At 46.1% G+C, this 19,558-nt stretch overlaps 1 protein-coding gene across 1 annotated transcript in view; it reads left to right on the plus strand.

Moving 5' to 3' along the window:
• Positions 1-580: 580 nt before the first annotated feature.
• The window catches only part of LOC139263756 (solute carrier family 22 member 23-like), a 103,620-nt gene continuing 84,642 nt past the window's right edge, over positions 581-19,558 (plus strand). The window contains exon 1 of the mRNA XM_070879804.1: positions 581-1,021. Coding sequence (XP_070735905.1) covers positions 581-1,021 — 441 coding nt within the window. The remainder of the gene's footprint in view (positions 1,022-19,558) is intronic.

The raw sequence follows: 19,558 nt of genomic DNA on the forward strand, positions 1-19,558 counted from the left end.
GGAGTTGGAGAGGGAGAAAGAGAATGCAATCTTTTTTTTAAAAAAAACAAAAAGAAAGTCAATATCATTATTTTTTTTAAGTGGTGTTTCTGATTAGTGCTGTGGGTGGTGGGAGGGTGAGAGTGAGCTGCAATGGGGCACATGTTGCACAAGGTGTGGTTACCTGTCGCCAGGGGAGTGAAGTCATGAGGAGGGCAGGTCTGGGAGCTTAGAGTTCCGGGAAGGCTGTGTCACTATCACAGTGTGTCAGTATCAGTGTCGGTGGGGCAACCCAGGACTTGCTGACTGACTGAATTCAGCTCCCTCCTGCCTGGATCTGGATCTCTCTCTCTCTCTCTCTGCCCCCCTTCTCTTTTAAGCAACATTTACAGCTCGAAGTGGGAGAGGAAAGGCAAAAAAGAAACTGCTTTTAAAGCAAAAAAAAAAGGCGGAGGGGAATCTGCGAAAGCCCAATTGAATAATTTGCAAGTGCTGGAATAATTCCCCCCACCCACACACACGCCCCAGAAGGAATTTATTTCATTAGTGGGCATTTTTTTATTTGTATTTATTTTTTTAAAATAAAAGGGTTATTAATTCAATGGCTGTGGAAAGGGACGATGCACGTCCCGCAGCGGCGGACGGCAGGACTCCGGAGCCAGTGTACCGGGGATTTGACGGGACGGTTTTGCCTCTGTTGGGAGGGCTGGGCAGCCAGCAGAAGAAGCTGATCCTGCTGACCTGGATCCCGGCCATCCTGATCGGCCTGAGCCGCAGCTCCGACTGCTTTTTCAGCGCCCAGCCGCAGCTGTCCTGCCGGAGTAACGCCACCCGGCTGGGCGATGTCCATATCGCTCACGCCCGGGTCGGAGGCGGAGGCGCAGGCGGCCGCAACCAGAGCAGCGAGTGGGAGATCAGCAACCCGCAAGGGGCCAAAGGCCGGCACACCGGCACCAACACCAACACCAACACCAGCCAGTGCCAGTGCAAGGAGTGGGATTACAAGATTCACGCTGCACTCACTCAAAACATCATCACCAAGGTAAGGGCTGCTGCACATTCACCTGGGCTCCAGGTGACCACCTTTTTTTCCCCTCCAAAAATATACTTTATTCATATAAAATTTTCACAATACATTGGAAAATACTTCCGTACCTTGCGGTCAGCAATTCCATACAATTCGTTTGGATGCTGACGGCAGTTCCTTACAAGTTCCATACAACACACTAGCGTGCATTTCATTTCTAGGTACAGTTTAGTACAATCGGTAAATCACGTTACATGTAGTTCTGTGCAAATAAGGGTATTACATGGAGCAGATGAGAACAGGTTTACATTACATTCCAGGATACATACCGATCACGAATCACTATGCAGGTGAAAGCGGCAGACGGAACATTTACATTTCTTTACAAGTTACTACACAGTGCAGAGACTTTGATTATACATGGCACAACACAGGTGTTTTTCAGTACACGGTGCTCTATGTATACAAGCAGATTAACAAGTATAGCCCAAGGGGGTGGTCTGATTCCATCCCCTGGGTTTACCGTGGCGTAAGGGCCTTAAACTGTGGCTCTTCCCCATCGTGCCTTTGCGGCGACTACCTGTAATGTGGATGTGGGTAAAAGCAAAAGACTTCCATTTCTATCGCTCATTTTTTGTGTGCTCAAATTGAAGCCACAACCTTCTGACTGAGGCCAAGTGTCAGCTGTGGTTCAGTGGGAAGCACCCGCGCCTCAGACTCTCAAGGTCGTGGGTTCAAGTCTCACTCCAGAGACTTGAGCATGAAAAATCTAGGCCGACAGTTCAGTGCTGAGGGAGTGCCGCACAGTCGGAGGTGCCGTCTTTCGGATGAGACGTTAAACCGAGGCCCTGTCTGCTCTCTCAAGTGGATGTAAAAGATCCCACGGCACTATTTCGAAGAAGAGCAGGGGAGTTATCCCCGGTGTCCTGGCCAATATTTATCCCTCAATCAACACAACAAAAAAACAGATTATCTGGTCATTATCACATTGCTGTTTGTGGGAGCTTGCTGTGTGCAAATTGGCTGCTGCATTTCCCACATTATACCAGTGACTGCACTTCACGTTACACATTACAACATTTCAAAAGTACTTAATTGGCTGTAAAGCGCTTTGAGACGTTCGGTGGTTGTGAAAGGCGCTATATAAATGCAAGTCTTTTTTAATGGGATGTGCATGCAACCGGTTTTGTTTCACGTGGATTTAGATATCCATCAAAATATTCCTCCAAAGGAAACAATCTTCAGTGGCTAGCTAACTTTCTCTCTTTTTGATGATAAAGTACCATTTTCAAACTATAGAACATTAAAGACAGTTCTTCACTTTTTCCTCTGGATTTTAAGGCAGTTTAGAGAGTGACATTTGTTACGAACGCTCGGAATACATCAACAAATTGAATAAATGGGAGTGATAACCGCCTTGGTCCACCGTCGGATAGTTTAAGGTGATGTGACAGTGAGCTTTTATTTTTTTAAATAATTGTAATTTTCTGTTTCCTCCCTTCCCCCCCGCCCCCCCCCCATAAAGTTTTGCTAACGCAAGAGCTGGGTCATGTCGAGATACAGTTCCACAGGCGGTGGAATCTATGCAACAATTCCTCGTGTGTTGGGTCAGACAGTGAGGGTATGGGTCAGATGATAAGCCAGTTATCTTGTATTGCTGCGCAGTACTTTTGGCTGCACAGCATTGCAAAATGTGCAGCACAACTGAAGCCGGGCCAGTGAGTTCCGATTTTGGGTATGAGACCTCCAAGAGGGGGTAATCTCCAACTGTTTGGGCTTCATAGATTCTGTAGTACACTTGTAACTGGTGAGAAATAGATTTCAAAACTAGATCCAGGCAATTCACTGGAACCTTTCTTTTAAAAAATTTTTAAAACTTTGATAAAGAGTTGGCTGTTTTAGCAGCTCTTGACTAAACATTAAGAACCAGCCCACACTGCGATATGTGTGCGCACTAGGTCCGTGCAGCAGAGCAGGTCTCCAGTCATCCTTGCCACTGGATAAAGGCCGAGCTCTGTCAAGCCCGTGTGGCGGCTGATATGCAACGGTCACCACACGTTAAAAAAATCCACACACAGGCATCTTCCACCCCCTCAACTGGAGGTCAGGACTGGACCATCGGGTCCTTCGTTGAAACATTTGTGAACTCTCGTGGAAGCAAGTCATCCTCGTTCGAGGGACTGCCTATGATGATGAAGAATACCATCATTCAGATAGTGATAGCAGGGCTTTGCACATCTATTTTTTTTCTCTGCCAATGTACTCCAGTCGCCTGGTCTGACTTCAGCTACCAGTGGACACCACAGGATGCAAACTGCATAATTGACTACAAGAAGATCCCAGTTTAGGCTTTATGCTAAGCTGTTAGTTTAGCTGGTCCTTGTGTTCGATCAAGGGTGGGGGGTGGGGGATGGGGGGCGGGGGGCACTCGTGATGCTGATTTCAGTCCTGGTTACACTGGGTTCCTGTGTCACCTTTATTGGTCGCACTAAAATAGACCAGTTCTGAAGGAATTGCCTCTCAACTGGGGTAGCTCTCCACACGTACCAGCCCTATCCAATACTTTGCCCATTATTCATGTATGGGCGTTGATGGGGTTTCTGGATAAGCTCTCTGTCAGAGGGGCCATCACAGCTGAGCCCGATCTTGACCTCGCCCACGTCCACCTATGCACAATTCCAGTGATCCAGAAGAGTAGAAACGCTGGCTGATGTGCCTCCCCTCAACCGGGTCACCGAGGTCTGTTATAACATCCTTCGAGCTGCCTTACCAGCGATCAGCTTACTCAACACAGACTGGGGATTGAACTTGGAATTTTACCTGCCTGCATCAGCTGTTGGCTCGATAAACTCAGCCATTGGGGAAGTGGCATCAGTTCTGAGTACGTTTACATAGAGGACTAGTACTTCATCCTTCTCTTTCCCCCACCCCTCTGCGAGTAGTGCAGGGCTGGCAGTATAACTTGATCCCGCTCCAAAAGCTGTTTCTGCTTTCAAATGGCCCCTACAGTATAACAATTTGAGGACCCATCGGCCATCAAATAATCCATATCCTACCCAGCCTGCCCAATAAGCTCAAAATTACCCATTGTATTGCCACAAAGCCCAACCCTTTAATTTTGGGAGGGAAAAAGACTAGAAAAGAAAGAAAGACTTGGATTTATATAGCGCCTTTCACGACCGCCGGACGTCTCCAACCACTTTACAGCCAATGAAGTACTTTTTTGGAGTGTCGTCACTGTTGTAATATAATAGAAAACTAATGTAGAGAAGGCAGCTTTGTGAGAGTCCCTGGTTATTATCTTGGTTATTCCCACATCCTGTAAAGACAATGTACAGATCACCGTAGGACAGTAGGTGCTAAAATTTGGCTATGGTTTAGAATCCGTATGTTTAAACAAAGCACTTGTTCTTCCCTGAAAATCACTGATCCAGGTAGTTTTAAAAATATTGTTCTTGGGATGTGCACAATACTGGTAAAGCAATATTCAGTGCCTGTTTTTAGTTGCCCAGAGCACATTGAGTCAACCACACAGTCTGTGACAGGAGTCACGTGTAGGCCAAACTGAGATGGGGAGATGGGTTCCTTTTCCTGAAGGACATTAGTGAACCAGTTGGGTTATTTATGGCACAATCACTTTATTTATGGCTATCGATAACATTCTCAAATGTATTTGCCATGTTTTCCTTTATTCCATATTTTAATGTTGCTTTCTATATTTTTCCATTCCTACTTAACTTTCGATATTTTTCTTAATCCGCTGACAGAGGCCAAGATTTGACATTTTTTGGAAAACAAACATTTTCACCTGAAATATTTTCCTCTTGGCCAGTCAGCCCATGTTCATTCCCATGTTATTAAATCCTGTGGGATAATAGACTGGCAGACCTGAAGTAAAGAGGAATAAACGGGTCCTTTTCAGAATGGCAGGCAGTGGCTAGTGGGGTACCGCAAGGTTTAGTGCTGGGACCCCAGCTATTTACAATATACATTAATGATTTAGGCAAAGGAATTGAAAGTAATATCTCCAAGTTTGCAGATGACACGAAGCTGGGTGGCAGTGTGAGCTGTGAGGAGGATGCTAAGAAGCTGCAGGGTGACTTGGACAGGTTAGGTGAGTGGGAAAATGCATGGCACATGCAGTATAATGTAGATCAATGTGAGATTATCTACTTTGGTGGCAAAAACAGGAAGGCAGAATATTATCTGAATTGTGACAGATTAGGAAAAGGGGAGGTGCAACGAGACCTGGGTGTCATGGTACATCAGTCAGTGCAAGTTACCATGCAGGTACAGCAGGCAGTGAAGAAGGCAAATGGCATGTTGACTTTCATAGCGAGAGGATTTGAGTATAGGAGCAGGGAGGTCTTACTGCAGTTGTACAGGGCCTTGGTGAGGCCACACCTGGAATATTGTGTAGTTTTGGTCTCCTAATCTGAGGAAGGACATTCTTGCTATTGAGGGAGTGCAGCGAAGGTTCACCAGACTAATTCCCGGGATGGCAGAACTGGCATAGAAAGACTGTATCGACTAGGCTTGTATTCACTGGAATTTAGAAGAATGAGAGGGGATCTCATAGAAACATATAAAATTCTGATGGGATTGGACAGGTTAGATGCAGAAAGTATGTTCACCATGTTGGGGAAGTCCAGAACCAGGGGTCACAGTCTAAGGATAAAGGGTAAGTCATTTAGGACCGAGATGAAGAGAAACTTCTTCACTCAGAGAGTGGTGAACCTGTGGAATTCCCTACCGCGGAGAGTTGTTGAGGCCAGTTCGTTAGATATATTCAAAAGGGAGTTAGATGTGGCTCTTGCAGCTAACGGGATCAAGGGGTATGGAGAGAAAGCAGGAAGTTGCATGATCAGCCATGATCATATTGAATGGTGATGAAGGCTCGAAGGGCCGAATGGCCTACTCCTGCAGCTATTTTCTATGTTTCTATGTCCTCAATTAGATCATTTGTGTCTGTCTAGTTTTAAAGCATGAAGAGAATGTCTGAGGTATTCTGCCATGAGTGAAGCGGGAAGGGAGCACTGTATAGGGTCGAGGTGCCCCCTTCTCTCGTTACACAGAATAACATGGACACCAAAAACCACACACACAAGGTGGTATAACCACAACTAAAAACTAAGGTGTTCGGCAGGAAAAACCCTTGTTTAGAATAAGCTTTTTTTTCTCTCTTTCCACATAAATCTTTTCACTACTTCCACATGAATCTTGCCTCTAAGTTAGTGATGTCAGGATAATCTGGTGTGGCAACAAAAACTGGAGGATGGTTCTGTTGGAGCTGGGACTTTTAAAACACAATGGGCTGGATTTTCAGTTGCCAGACGCCTCAGTTAGCGGCCAGAGCGGGCGTTAATGGGAGCGTAGGTGCTTACCGACCAGGAGCGCAGTGTTTAGCGCCCAGACCGACAATTCATTAGAAGCTTACCGGGGGCACAAACCAGTAGCGCCTGGCTGCTGACCATCACTCCGATCATGACGTATTCCTTGGTGCAACGCCCACACTTGCGCTCCGGTCGGTAAATTACATGCGGCTGCCTCATTTAGCGGTTGCCAAGAACAACGTCTGGAAAAACAGTGGGAACAGGCTTGCAGAGGCATTAACTGGTGACTACTTAAAGGGATGAGGAAGTGATTCCCTCGGAGGTCACAGTCAGTGCAACGTTTACACACAGCACGATGGTGAGCCGCCCGAGTTTGCAGCGGCAGTCAGAAATACGATTTCAGTTTGAGAAAAAGTGATTTTGAAAATTTAATGGGTGCATTACTATACCGCGCCTTTAAGACTCGGCTTTTCCCGGGATCTGAATCGGAGTTCGGCGCATGCACAATAACTCGGTTAAATTTAGTGCTGGCATTTTCGTTATCCTCCCCCAAATTTCTCTTTCAATTTCTCCAATTTCTAGTCTGTATCAGACTACCCACGCTCCTCATGGTCTGGCATTCTGTATCTTGGGTTGCGTAGCCCAGGGCTAGCAGTTGCCCCATTGAGCAGTAACCCTAAAAGCAGAGGAATTCACGTAATATTCTTACTACATTGCTTCCCCCTCAAAAGACGGGAGATAGCATTTCCAGGACCTGAATGTGACTGCTAAATAATTTTATATTAATCTTCCAAGGCAAATACTACACAACGCAATACATGTTCATGAAAGATGTAAGAAGTGGCTGCAAGCGGTTAATTTACCCTTTTCAAATTTTAGCCCTCCTTCAGTTAAAGTCGAAAGTCCAATAAGCTGCGATGCCTTGTAGTCTGTGAAGCCTCCCTTCATGAGAATAATGTAACATAAGCTTTTGTTGTGGAGTTTCTTCCTTCTGACATGTCCGGAATGAGAAAGAGCAGCAGTAGACTGGGCCCTCTGTATTTTTGCCTTGACACTAGGGTTGCTCAAAGCAATGTCTTTTCCTGATACAATAATGCAGACTCTAGAATAATATTTCCTTCAGAATAGAACACATTACAGAGACCAATTGCTGCAGATGATTAAAGGAACCTTTTTAAAAGAACAATATTACAATTTACAGTGACATTGTCAATGTTACTGACTGCTCCCTTACAATCTTGCATTTGCATTTCAATGCCGGCCCAGATGACGTGAACCTTTTATCTTAACTAATTCCTCATTTTAAAATAAAAATTCATACATTATCACAGACAGTCCATCTCTGCTAAATTCTTTTAAAATTAAAGAAAGAATAGCTGCCATTTTAGCCTGTTGTTACCATTGCTGTTTAAATCTATTCCTATTTTTGTCAAAGGTTCCATCAAAGACCACAGACCCTGGAAATAAGTTTTTTATTAAAGAGTCAGCCAATTCTGTTAACTGAATGGAATCATTTTTATATTGTTTCTATACAAAAAATAATTGAAACAACCCAACTTCCTTAGTGTTGGATAACTTTTCCATCTAGAATTTGTGTTAAAGTATAAGGCTCCATTTTACAAATCTGTATATCAGGAATTCAGGTCAGTGGGTCCCACAGAATTTTCAAGGCAAGATGTTACACATGGACAAGGGGAGTAGATATATACTTGAAGGGGAAACACTTGCAGGGCTATGGGGAACTAATTGGATAGCTCTTTCAAAGAGCTGATGCCGATACAATGGGCCGAATGGCCACCTTCTATGGCTGTATGATTCTGTGACAACAACTACTTGTATTTATATAGCATCTTTAACGTAGTGCCAAGACGCTTCACAGGAGTATTAATGAGATAAAAAGTTTGACACCGAACCGCATAAATAGAAATCATGGCAGGTGGTCAAAAGCTTTGTCAGAGAGGTAGGTTTTAAGGAGCATCTTGAAGGAGGAACAAGAGGCGGAGAGGTTTAGCAGGGAATTCCATAGCTTATAGCAGCTGAAGGCATGGCCACCAATGGTTGAGCAGTTATAATTAAGGGTGCTCAAGAGGGCAGAATTAGAGGAGCGCAGACATCTCTGGGTTGTGAGGCTGAAGGAGATAAGAGATAGGGAGGGGCGAGGCCATGGAGGCATTTGAAAATGAGGATGAGAATTTTGAAATCGAGGCATTACTTAACCGGGAGCCAATGTAGGCCAGCGAGCACAGGGAGGGTGATGGGTGAACAGGACTTGGTGCGAGGTTAGGACACGGGCTGTTGAGCTTTGGATCACCTCTAGTTTACAAAGGGTAGAATGTGGGAGGCCAGCCAAGAGTGCGTTGGAATAGTCAAGTCTAGAGATAACAAAAGCATGGATGAGGGTTTTGGCAGCAGGTGAACTGAGGCAAGGGCGGAGACGGGCGATGGGCGATGTTGGAGGTGGCAATTGGTGGTCTTGGTTACAATACAAGATGCAGTTCACTCACGAGTGCAGATGCTACTGACTGAACAGGCAGAGCTGTCATATATCGGAAATCAAAACCTACCGTGAAGAAACTACAAAGCAAGTCTGTCAGCATCAGTAAAGATAAAAAATGAGTTAATGTTCTGGGTATAATCCTTTTGTCGGGAACACAGTGATATACGCCCTGGGGCATCCTTCATGTTGTATTTGAAGGAAGACAAGTTGAGGTGTTTAAAGTCTATTTTTCTCCATGATGGATGCTCCTTGTAACTCAGTATTCAGATAGAAGAGAATAATCTACATGCTGTTTCTCAACCCACTTATATTAACATTTAAATGAAGGATTTCCCGTCACTAAAGTAACTTTGACTTAATTGGTCTCGGAGCAAAGAGTTTCCCATAGATTCGAAACGTCAATCTTTAATTCCTGAATTGGGAGGCCAGATTTAATCTTAACTCCAGCTAGTATAAAGACTGTATGAAATCAAGACAGAAATTTTCTTCTTTGTCACAAGTAAGCCAATACACTTCGCATCTAAAAATAAATTGTACAGAGTTAATATTAAAGGTCTAGTTCCATGTAAATCACTATTATCACAACCCATTTGATCTCTTTTAAATTGAGTTAATGTTTTCTATTAATTTGAGTGCATTTACCCTCAAAGTTTCCCCCAGGTCCCTCACCACCTGCAAGGACGGAGCCAGCTACCATGATTCTGCCATCATTTCTTGAACCAATTGCAGGAGGCGTGCATGAAGGACCCCAGTGATAACTCTTCCCATGAGTTTGTTTATTTTCTCTCTAAGCTGACACTTCAGTGCAGTACTGAGGGAAGGTCCTTCAGCTGAGACATTAAACCAAGGCCCTATCTGCCCTGGATGTAAAAGATTCCATGGCATTATTTGGAGATGAGTTTTCCATAGTGAGAGGTGTCCTGGCCAATATTTATCCCTCAACCAACATCACTTAAAAAAAAAAAAAATCAGATGAACTGGTCATAATCTCATTAGTGTTTGTTGGACCTTGCTGTGGGCAAATTGGCTGTTGCATTATCCTATATTATATTTTATAACAGTGAATACATTTCAAAAAAGTACTTAATTGGCTGTAAAGCACTTTGGCATGTACTGAGATCGTGAAAGGGGCTATATAAATGCAAGTTACTTCTCGTTCTTTCTTTTTTTTTCTTTCTCGGTCTCTCCTTTTCTCTCGCGCTCGCTCCCTCTCTCGCGCTCGCTCTTTGCATCTCTCTTGCGCTCTCTCTCGTTCTCTGCATCTCTCGCTCCTCCTTTAAAAACATAGTTAAGATGGCAGCTTTGCTCAGGAGGCCAGAAAGTGTGTAATTTATAAAAATACAAGAATTTTATTTTTCAGATAACTGAAAATAAGGACGCACATCCTTATCCTGAGAGATTCCTTGAATAAAATCCTTGTTTTGTAGGAATAAGAAAATAAAATATTTAATACAATTTATTTACGACATTCCTGAATGTCTTGATGATAGATCAGATATGACCGTGCACTTCCTTCCACAAGCATCAGTTCTCGAAGGACAGCAGAACTGCTTGCATGTTGGGAACAATACTGAGCTGTAAATTTTGCTCGGAGGCATATTTCTAAAGAAATGAAACAACTTCAAAATGATTTTGGGATACAAGGAGAGATGACCCAAGTCCTCCCTGGTGGCGAGCGCTCTGACCCGTTGTGGAGGCAGCTTGGAAAATTGTAGCCAGGGTGTGTGTGATTTTTGCAATCTGCATTCACAGTGGGTCATTTACCCCACCCTCGGGTCTGGAACTCACCACCTGAAAGGGTGGTAGAGGCAGAAACCCTCATCGCATTTTAAAAGTGCTTGGATACTTTTAGAACTAGGGGGCATAATTTCAGAAAAGGGGTCGCCCATTTAAAATGGAATTGAGGAGGAATTTCTTCTCTGAGGGTTGTAAATCTACGGAATTCTCTATCCCAGAGAGCTGTGGAGGCTGGATCATTGAATAAGGTGGAGATAGACAGATTTTTGAACGATAAAGGAGTCAAGGGTTATGGGGAGTGGGCAGAGAAGTGGAGTTGAGGCAAGATCAGATCAGCCATGATCTCATTGAATGGTGGAGCAGGCACGAGGGGCTGTATGTTCCTTATGTTCTTATGTGCACTTGTGTAAATTTCTGTGATCCTATGATTCACCCCAGTAGTGGACTCAGAAAATGTACTTTTATCATGTGTTTAGTAGTAAAATTAATTTTAGTAGGAAAAATACATTTCTGTTACTGTGGGAGTGCACTCTGATTTATCATCAAGGCATTTCGGAATATTGTAAATACATTTTATTCAATATTTTATTTTCTCATTCCTTCGAAACTCGGATTTCATTCAAGGAATATCTGCCTACAGTTCTGGTCGCAATATTATAAAAAGGATATAGAGGCACTGGAGAGGGTGCAAAGAAGATTTACAAGGATGATGCCAGAAATGCGAGGGTATAGATATCGGGAAAGGATGAACCGGCTGGGTCTCTTTTCTCTTGTAGGGCTGACCTGATAGAGGTCCTTAAAATTCTGAAAGGTTTTGATAGAGTGGATACAGAGAGAATGTTTCCACTTGTGGGGAAGAGCATAACTAGAGGCCATCAATATAAGATAGTCACCAAGTAATCCAATGGGAAATTCAGAAGAAACCTCTTTACCCAGAGAGTGGTGAGAATGTGGAACTCACTACCACAGGGAGTAGCTGAAGCGAATAGTATCGATGCATTTAAGGGGAGGCTAGTCACCCCTACGAGGGAGAAGGGAATAGAGGGTTATGCTGATAGATTTAGATGAGGAAAGACTGGAGGAGGCTGGAGTGGAGCTTAAATGCTGATATGGACTGGTTGGGCTGAATGGCCTGTTTCTGTGCCGTATATCCTGTGCAATCCGATGTACAATTTACTGAAACCTCTCGAGGATACTGGACCTGGTGTTGCACTGATCCGAAAGTTCCAGGTTCAGTTCCCAATCAGTGCTGTCCTTGCTGATCTTAATTGGTGAGCTGCAGTAAACCTCAATGTCCCTAGGAAAATTAAGTCCGGGTTTCTACCCAGTAACTCCCCACCAGAAAGAAAGACAGACTTGCATTCATATAGCGCCTTCCACCGGACATCCCAAAGCGCTTTACAGCTGTTTGAAATGTCGCCACTGTTATAATGCAGGAAATCTAAATCGGTGTCCACCCATGGATGTTGGTTGAAGATGGGATCAGGCTCAGCTGTGATGCCTTTTATGGTCAAATAGTCTCCAAACACCAACTAGCGAGGCTCACACATTAGAACATTACATAATTAAAGGGCGCGAAAGCATCATTCAGCCCACTAAAACGTATCTATCTAGCACCCCACAGTGTTTTGAATGGGCCTAAGGACATTGGTCTTGATATTAACGCCACCGTCTCCCACCGCCCCACATGGGTGGGAGAGAGTCGGGGGAGGTTAAAGGTTTAAATATGGAGCACAAGCACGTTACCCTTTTTACGGCAGCAGATATTTAAGAGTCTGAGTGTCCTGCCGTGGAAAGGCAGGACACTCGGACCATTGTCATATTTAAATTGGGCTCCCACAGTGCGATTGCGAGCCTGATTTAAAACTCGCTGCTGCTGCGCAGGTTTCCCAGGGATTGGGAAACGTGGCAGTGAAAGGGAGGCGGTAGCTGCCCACCCCACAGTACGTGCCCCTTGAGCAGCCGTTCGGAGCACTACAGCATCGACCTTGACGTTCATGGCCACACTCTCCCTCCATCCCCACTGGATGACCTACTTGTCCTCTCTTCCCCTGCCACCCCCCACCCACACCCTCAAACTCACTTTGTCCCGCTCACCCATCACCCCTGTGCTCGCTGACCTACATTGGCTTCCGGTTAAACAGCGCCTCGTATTCAAAATTCTCATCCTTTGTTTTCAAATCCCCCCATGGCCTCGTCCCTCCCTATCTCTGTAATCTCCTCCAGCCCCTCCCCCCCCCTCCAGCCCCTCCCCCCCCCCCCCCAAACTCACCTTGTCCTGCTTACCCATCACCCCTGTGCTCGCTGACCTACATTGGCTTCTAGTTAAGCAACGCCACTTAGAAACATAGAAAATAGGTGCAGGAGTAGGCCATTCGGCCCTTCGAGCCTGCAGCACCATTCAATATGATCATGGCTGATCATTCAAATTCAGTACCCCATTCCTGCTTTCTCTCCATACCCCTCGATTTCAACATTCTCATCCTTGTTTTCAAATCCCTCCATGGCCTCACCCTTCCCTATTTCTCTAATCTCCTCCAGCCCTCCTCCCCTCCACTCCCCCTGCCGTCGAGATGTCTGCGCTCCTCTAATTCTGATCTCCTGAGCATCCCGGATTGTAATCGCGAAGCCATTGGTGGCCGTGCCTTCTGTTACCTAGGCCCCAAGCTCTGGAACTCCCTGCCTACATCTTTCTGCCTCGCTACCTCTCTTTCCTCCTTGAAGACGCTCCTTAAAACACACCTCTATGACCAAGCTTCTGGTCACCTGCGCTAATTTCTACTTATGCGGCTCGGTGTCAAATTCTTATCGCCTAACACTCCTTGTACAAAAGCTTCTATTTATATAGCGTCGCTAACGTAGTAAAACGTCCCAAGGTACTTCACAGGAGTGTTACAAGACAAAACAAATAAATTTCACACCGAGCCAGATAAGAAGAAATTAGCGCAAGGAGCATCTTATAGGATGAAAGAGAGGCAAGGGGAGGTCTAGGGAGGGAGTTCCAGAGCTTGGGGCCTAGGCAGCTGAAGGCACGGCCACCAGTGGTGGAGAAATTAAAATCGGGAATGCTCAGGAGGCCAGCATAGGTGGAGTGCAGAGGTCTAGGGGGATTATAGGGCTGGAGGAGATTACAGAGATGGGGAGGGGCGAGGCCATGGAGGGACTTGAAAACCAGATGAGAATTTTAAAATCAAGATGTTGCTTAACTGGGAGCCAATGCAGGTCAGCGAGCACAGGAGTGATGGGTGAGCGGGACTTAGTGCGGGTTAGCAAATGGCCGGCAGAGTTTTGGATGACCACAAGTTTATGGAGGGTAGAAATAGGGAGACCGGTCAAGAGTGCATTGGACTGGTCAAGTCTAGATGTGATGAAGGCACAGATTGATTCTATGGCTGGCTCTCGCGATGTTGATGCACACGGATTACTGGCCAGGAAATTGTAGGCCTGTGTTGCCTGATTTCTTGTCTTTTTAATTTAAATGGAAAGAGTATCTGCAATTTGCAGGCCATCTTTCCGCACGAGGCCTATTCTACACAGGGAATGTCTGACAGCAGAATCAGTCCTATGAAGAATTGACATGGGTGAGATACCAGTGGAACCAAACCCAAGCTAGATGGGTGATCATGAGGTTCCTTGTTCCCAGTCTGCACTGCCGCACGGGTTGGAGATGGGGTTATAACATTGCAATGAAGAATGAAAGAGCTTCTATTTATATAACACTTTTAACATCCCAAAGCACTTTATGATCAATGGATCACTTTTGAAGTGCAGTCATGGCTATTATATAGGCAAATGTGGTAACTAATTTGTGCACAGTAAAGTCCCACAGACAGTAAATGAATGACTGACTGGATAATCTATTTTTAATGGCATTGCTACAGGGTGCAATGTTGAGCAAGACACCAAACGAAATCCTTGCTCTTTGAATCTTTTGGGATTTTTAGTGTCCACCTGAGCAGGCAAAGGGGACCTCCGTTTAATGACCCTACTGAAAGACCGTGCAGTGCTTCTGACAATGCAGCGCTCCTTCATTGCTGCAGTGAAATGTTAGCCTTGATTATATGCTCAGGTCCTGGAGCGGAGCTTGCACTGGTGACCTTCTGACTCCGAGGCCAGAGCACGACCACTGAGCTAAGACTGATGTTGTAGCCTGATTCCCCCGCCCCTGATCCTTCGTGGTTCCCGCTCGGATGCAACATTGCGGAATCGCTTCTTCGGAGTGAATGTCCCAAAGAGAAACGGAGGGAGCAGAGATACATTGAAATGTTTGAGACTGTAATGTGTAATGCAAGGAAGATAATCCTGTGTGGACCAGCCATTAATTTGTCTCTGGCACTCTGCCTGGCATTTGGTGCAGACAGGGAATTCTCATCCATTGACTCTCTGGGTGGTAGTAGTAGAGGATTTATTTCACCGCCCAAGCCTTCAAGCGTGTGTCAGAGGACACTAATTAAACGGCATTTCGAGCAAATGTCTGGTAGCTGATCGCGGTAAATGAGGGAATGAGTTGGCAAGTAACTGGCTTTTAAAAATTCTTATTCAGATGGTTTCTTTGTCATGCACTGATCATATTGCTATGTACAGTTGGAATACACTTTTACAATTTACTTCTGAAATATGATGGACTTCAAAAAATTGAGGAGTGCAAAATTAAACGCCAAGGAATATCTGAGAAGTTACCCCACCCCAAAATGGCACTGAAAATATCGCTGATTTCCCACCATCTCTGAGCCAGTTTGATGTGGCATTAGGTTTCTCTAAAGGGCAGTGTTATGTCCCAAATAAAACAATGCGACTGAGTACTGTAGACTTGAGTAAGTGTGACCTTGGTCTCTTTATTCTGACTCCAGAGTGCCGGCACAGCGTGGGAGGCCTGCTTTTATACAGTGCTCCCACGGGATGCTGGGATCCCTTGGGATTCCAACAGATGCGCCCTCTGGTGGCGGTAGAATGCTGGTTACAAGATGTTGCATACATAACATCACCCGCCGCCCCCCCCGCCAAAGTCAATAGTACACTTATTTACAGGGTGAGATGATCTGTGTTTGTACCTAGTCGATCGTCTTGGTACAAACACAGGTGCAGGTGAGTTGGTTGGTTCTTCGCTGGCCTGCTGCGCAGCTGGCCTTCTGGGGATGATGAGTTCAGCTTCATGGTCAACCGTGATGTCGGTTGCCACTTGTGTGTGTATCAGAAGGTCGAAGTTGGTGGTGTCTTCTTCAGGTTGCTCGTGGCTGTCTGTGAATCGCAGTTTGGTTTGGTCCAAATGCTTTCTGCAAATTAGTCCATTTGCAAGTTTGATCTCAAACTCCCTTCTTTGGCTACGACAGTGCCAGCAAGCCATTTGGGACCATGTCCATAGTTGAGTAAAAATGCAGGGTCATTGACTTCAATATCGCGTGACAAATTTGCGCGATCATAGTACATGCTTTGTTGACGCCGCCTGCCCTCGATATGATCATGGAGATCAGGGTGGACTAGAGAGAGCCTTGTTTTGAGTGCCCTTTTCATGAGCAGTTCGGCAGAGGGAACCCCGGTGAGCGAGTGGGGTCTTGTACGGTAGCTGAGCAGGACTTAGGACAGGCGGGTCTGCAGGGAGCCTTCCGACATGCATTTCAAGCTATGCTTGATGGTTTGGACTGCATGTTCTGCCTGGTCGTTAGATGCGGGCTTGAACGGGGCAGATGTGACATGCTTGATCCCATTGCGGGTCATAACTTCCTTGAATTCAGAGCTGGTGAAGCACGGCCCATTGTCGCTGACAAGGACATCAGGCAGGCCGTGCGTGGCAAATATGGCTCGTAGGCTTTCGATTGTGGCAGTGGACATGCTTACAGACATTATTACACACCCAATCCATTTTGAATAAGCATCCACAACAACCAAAAATATTTTGCCGAGAAACAGGCCAGCGAAGTCACGTGGATCCTAGACCACGGTTTGGAGGGCCATGACCACAAACTTAGCAGTGCCTCCCTGGGTGCATTGCTCAGTTGAGAGCAAGTGTTGCATTGGCGCACGCAGAACTCCAAATCTGAGTCGATGCCGGGCCACCACACATGGGATCTGGCTATAGCTTTCATCATTACTATGCCTGGGTGGGTACTGTGTAGGTCGCGTATAAACGTTTCCCTGCCTTTCTTAGGCAAACCCACGCGATTACCCCACAAAAGACAGTCTGCCTGTGTGGACATTTCGTCTTTACGCCCCTGGAACGGCTTGATCTCGTCATGCATCTCCGCTGGGTCACTGGACCAGCTCCCATGGAAGACAGTTTTTTACAAGGGACAGTAAAGGATCCTGGCTGGTCCAGGTCCTGATCTGGCGGGCTGTAACGGTTGACTTTTCATTTTCAAATGCATCTATCACCAAGAGCAAGTCTGCAGGCTGTACCATTTCCACCTCGGTGTTGGGCAATAGTAGCCGACTGAGAACATCATCGCAGTTCTCTCTGCCAGGCCTGTGGCGAATTACATAGTTATATGCAGACAGCATGAGCGTCTATCTTTGGATGTGAGCAGAGGCAAAGGTATTAATACCTTTGCACTCTGAGAATAGCGATATGAGCGGCTTATGATCAGTTTCTAACTCTAACTTAAGCCCAAACAGATACTAATGCATTTTATTTACCCCGTAAACGCATACCAGAGCTTCTTTTTCAATCATGCCTTGGCCTTTCGGCCTTGGACAAACTCCTGGACGCATAAGCGACCATTTGCAATGTTCCTGATTCATTTGCTTGTTGTAACACACCCAACCCTGTACGAAGACTTATCGCAAGCTAGCACTAAACATTTACATGGGTCATACAGAACATGCAGTTTGTTGGAACATAACAGATTTTGGGCTTTCTCAAAAGCTGTCTCTTGTGATTTCCCCCATACTCAGTCATCTCCCTTGCGTAGCAACACGTGTAGAGGTTCTAGCAAGGTGCTTAACCCGGGTAGGAAATGACCAAAATAATTGAGGAGTCCCAGGAACGACCACAGCTCCGTCACGTTCTGTGGTCTCGGCGCGTTCTTGATGGCCTCCGTCTTGGCGTCGGTGGGTCTGATGCTGTCTGCTGTGATTCTTCTCCTTAAGAACTCGACCTCTAGTGCCAGGAAAACACACTTCGAGCGTTTCAACCTGAGTCCCACATGATCTAGCCGACTTAGAACCTCTTGCAGGTTCTGCAAGTGTTCGATGGTGTCCTGACCTGTGATCAGTATGTCATCCTGGAAAATCACGGTGCACGGAACCGACTTTAGCAGACTCTCCATGTTCCTTTTGAAAAATAGCCGGGGCTGATTGAATCCCAAACGGGCATCTATTGTAGATGAACAGACCTTTGTGCATGTCGATGCAGGTGAAGCCTTTCGTAGATTCCGCCAGCTCCCGCATCATGTGGGCCGAGGTCAGGTCCAACTTGGTGAATGTCTTCCCTCCTGCCAGCATCGCAAATAGGTCGTCTGCCTTGGGTAGTGGGTACTGGTCCTGTAGCGAAAAATCGTTGCTTTATAGTCCCCACAAATTCTGACCGTGCCATCGCCCTTGAGAACCAGAACAATCAGACTGGCCCACTCGTTGAACTCAATCGGCGTGATGATCCCCTCTCATTGCAGCCTGTCCAGCTCGATCGCCACACTTCCTCGCATCATGTATGGCACCGCACGTGCCTTGCGGTGGATGGGTCGTTTACCGGGAACCAAGTGGATCTGCACCTTCGCCCCAGAGAACTTTCCGATGCCTGGCTCAAACAACGACGGGAACTCGCTCAAAACCTGGGCACATGAGGCGGCGGCCGCGGACGAAAGCGCTCGGTTGACGTCCCAGTTCCAGCGGATTTTTCCCGGCCAGCTTCCACCAAACAGTGTGGGGCCATCTCCTGGTACAATCCATAGCAGTAGTTCATGCACTGCTCCATCATAGGAGACTTTAACTGCTGCACTGCCAATTACAGGGATCAGCTCTTTAGTGTAAGTTCTCAGCTTGGTATGAATAGGGCTCAGCTTGGGCCTTTGTGCCTTGTTGCACCCCAGCCTCTCGAAGGCCTTTTTCCTCATGATAGACTGACTCGCACCCGTGTCCAATTCCATGGATACTGTTCAACTTTGAACATGATCGGTGGCTATTTCGTGGTGAAGGTATACACCCCGTTCATTTCTGCCTCCTCGGTTCGAGTCTCTAGTTCAGTTTGATCCGCCATGGATCGGTCTTCCTCTGCAACGTGCTGGTTTGCAGAGTTTGCAGCTCATCTGCACATTCGCTGACGGTGTCCCATTGCTCCACAGCCTTTGCACGCATAGTGTTTGAAGCGGCATTGATGGGCTCGATGATCCCCTCCGCAGCGCCAAGAAGATGTTAATTGCCTCGCATTAACGTTTGATGGTGGACTCTGAGTCATCTGAGGTTGTGCAGCTGCAGGCATGTACGTTCTGCCATATGCATTTCTGCCTGAAAACGACATTACTTTGTGTACAGTACTTGCCGATACATCTTTATGCTGCGAAATTTGTTTGGTATTAGCCCAGGCATTTATGTCCGCCAGTGGTATCATTATGGCTTTGCTCAGGTTCGGTGTTTCAACAGTCGATAGTTTGCAAAGGATAACCTCATGGCCAATGCCAAGCACAATAAAGTCTCTTAACATTTGCTCCAGGAAGCAGCCAAATTCGCACTGTGCCTTAGTTCAGCAACGTAGCTCGCCACTTCCTGGCCTTCAGACTGTTGCCATGTATAAAATCGATAGCTTACCATCAGAACGCGATCCTTCTTTTTTAGGTGCTCCCGGACTAGCGTACACAGTTCTTCACACGATTTGGTTGTTGGTTTCACCGGAGCAAGAAGATTCTTCATGAGGCTGTAGGTTGTTGCCCCGCAGATGGTGAGGAAGATCGCCCTTCGTTTGGCAGTGTTCTCATTCCCTTCCAGCTCGTTGGCCACAAAATATTGGTTGAGTCGCTCCACGAAGGCTTCCCAATCGTCACCTTCTGAGAATTTCTC

This window comes from Pristiophorus japonicus, chromosome 5, assembly GCF_044704955.1.
Source record: "Pristiophorus japonicus isolate sPriJap1 chromosome 5, sPriJap1.hap1, whole genome shotgun sequence".
Lineage (NCBI taxonomy): Eukaryota > Metazoa > Chordata > Chondrichthyes > Pristiophoridae > Pristiophorus > Pristiophorus japonicus.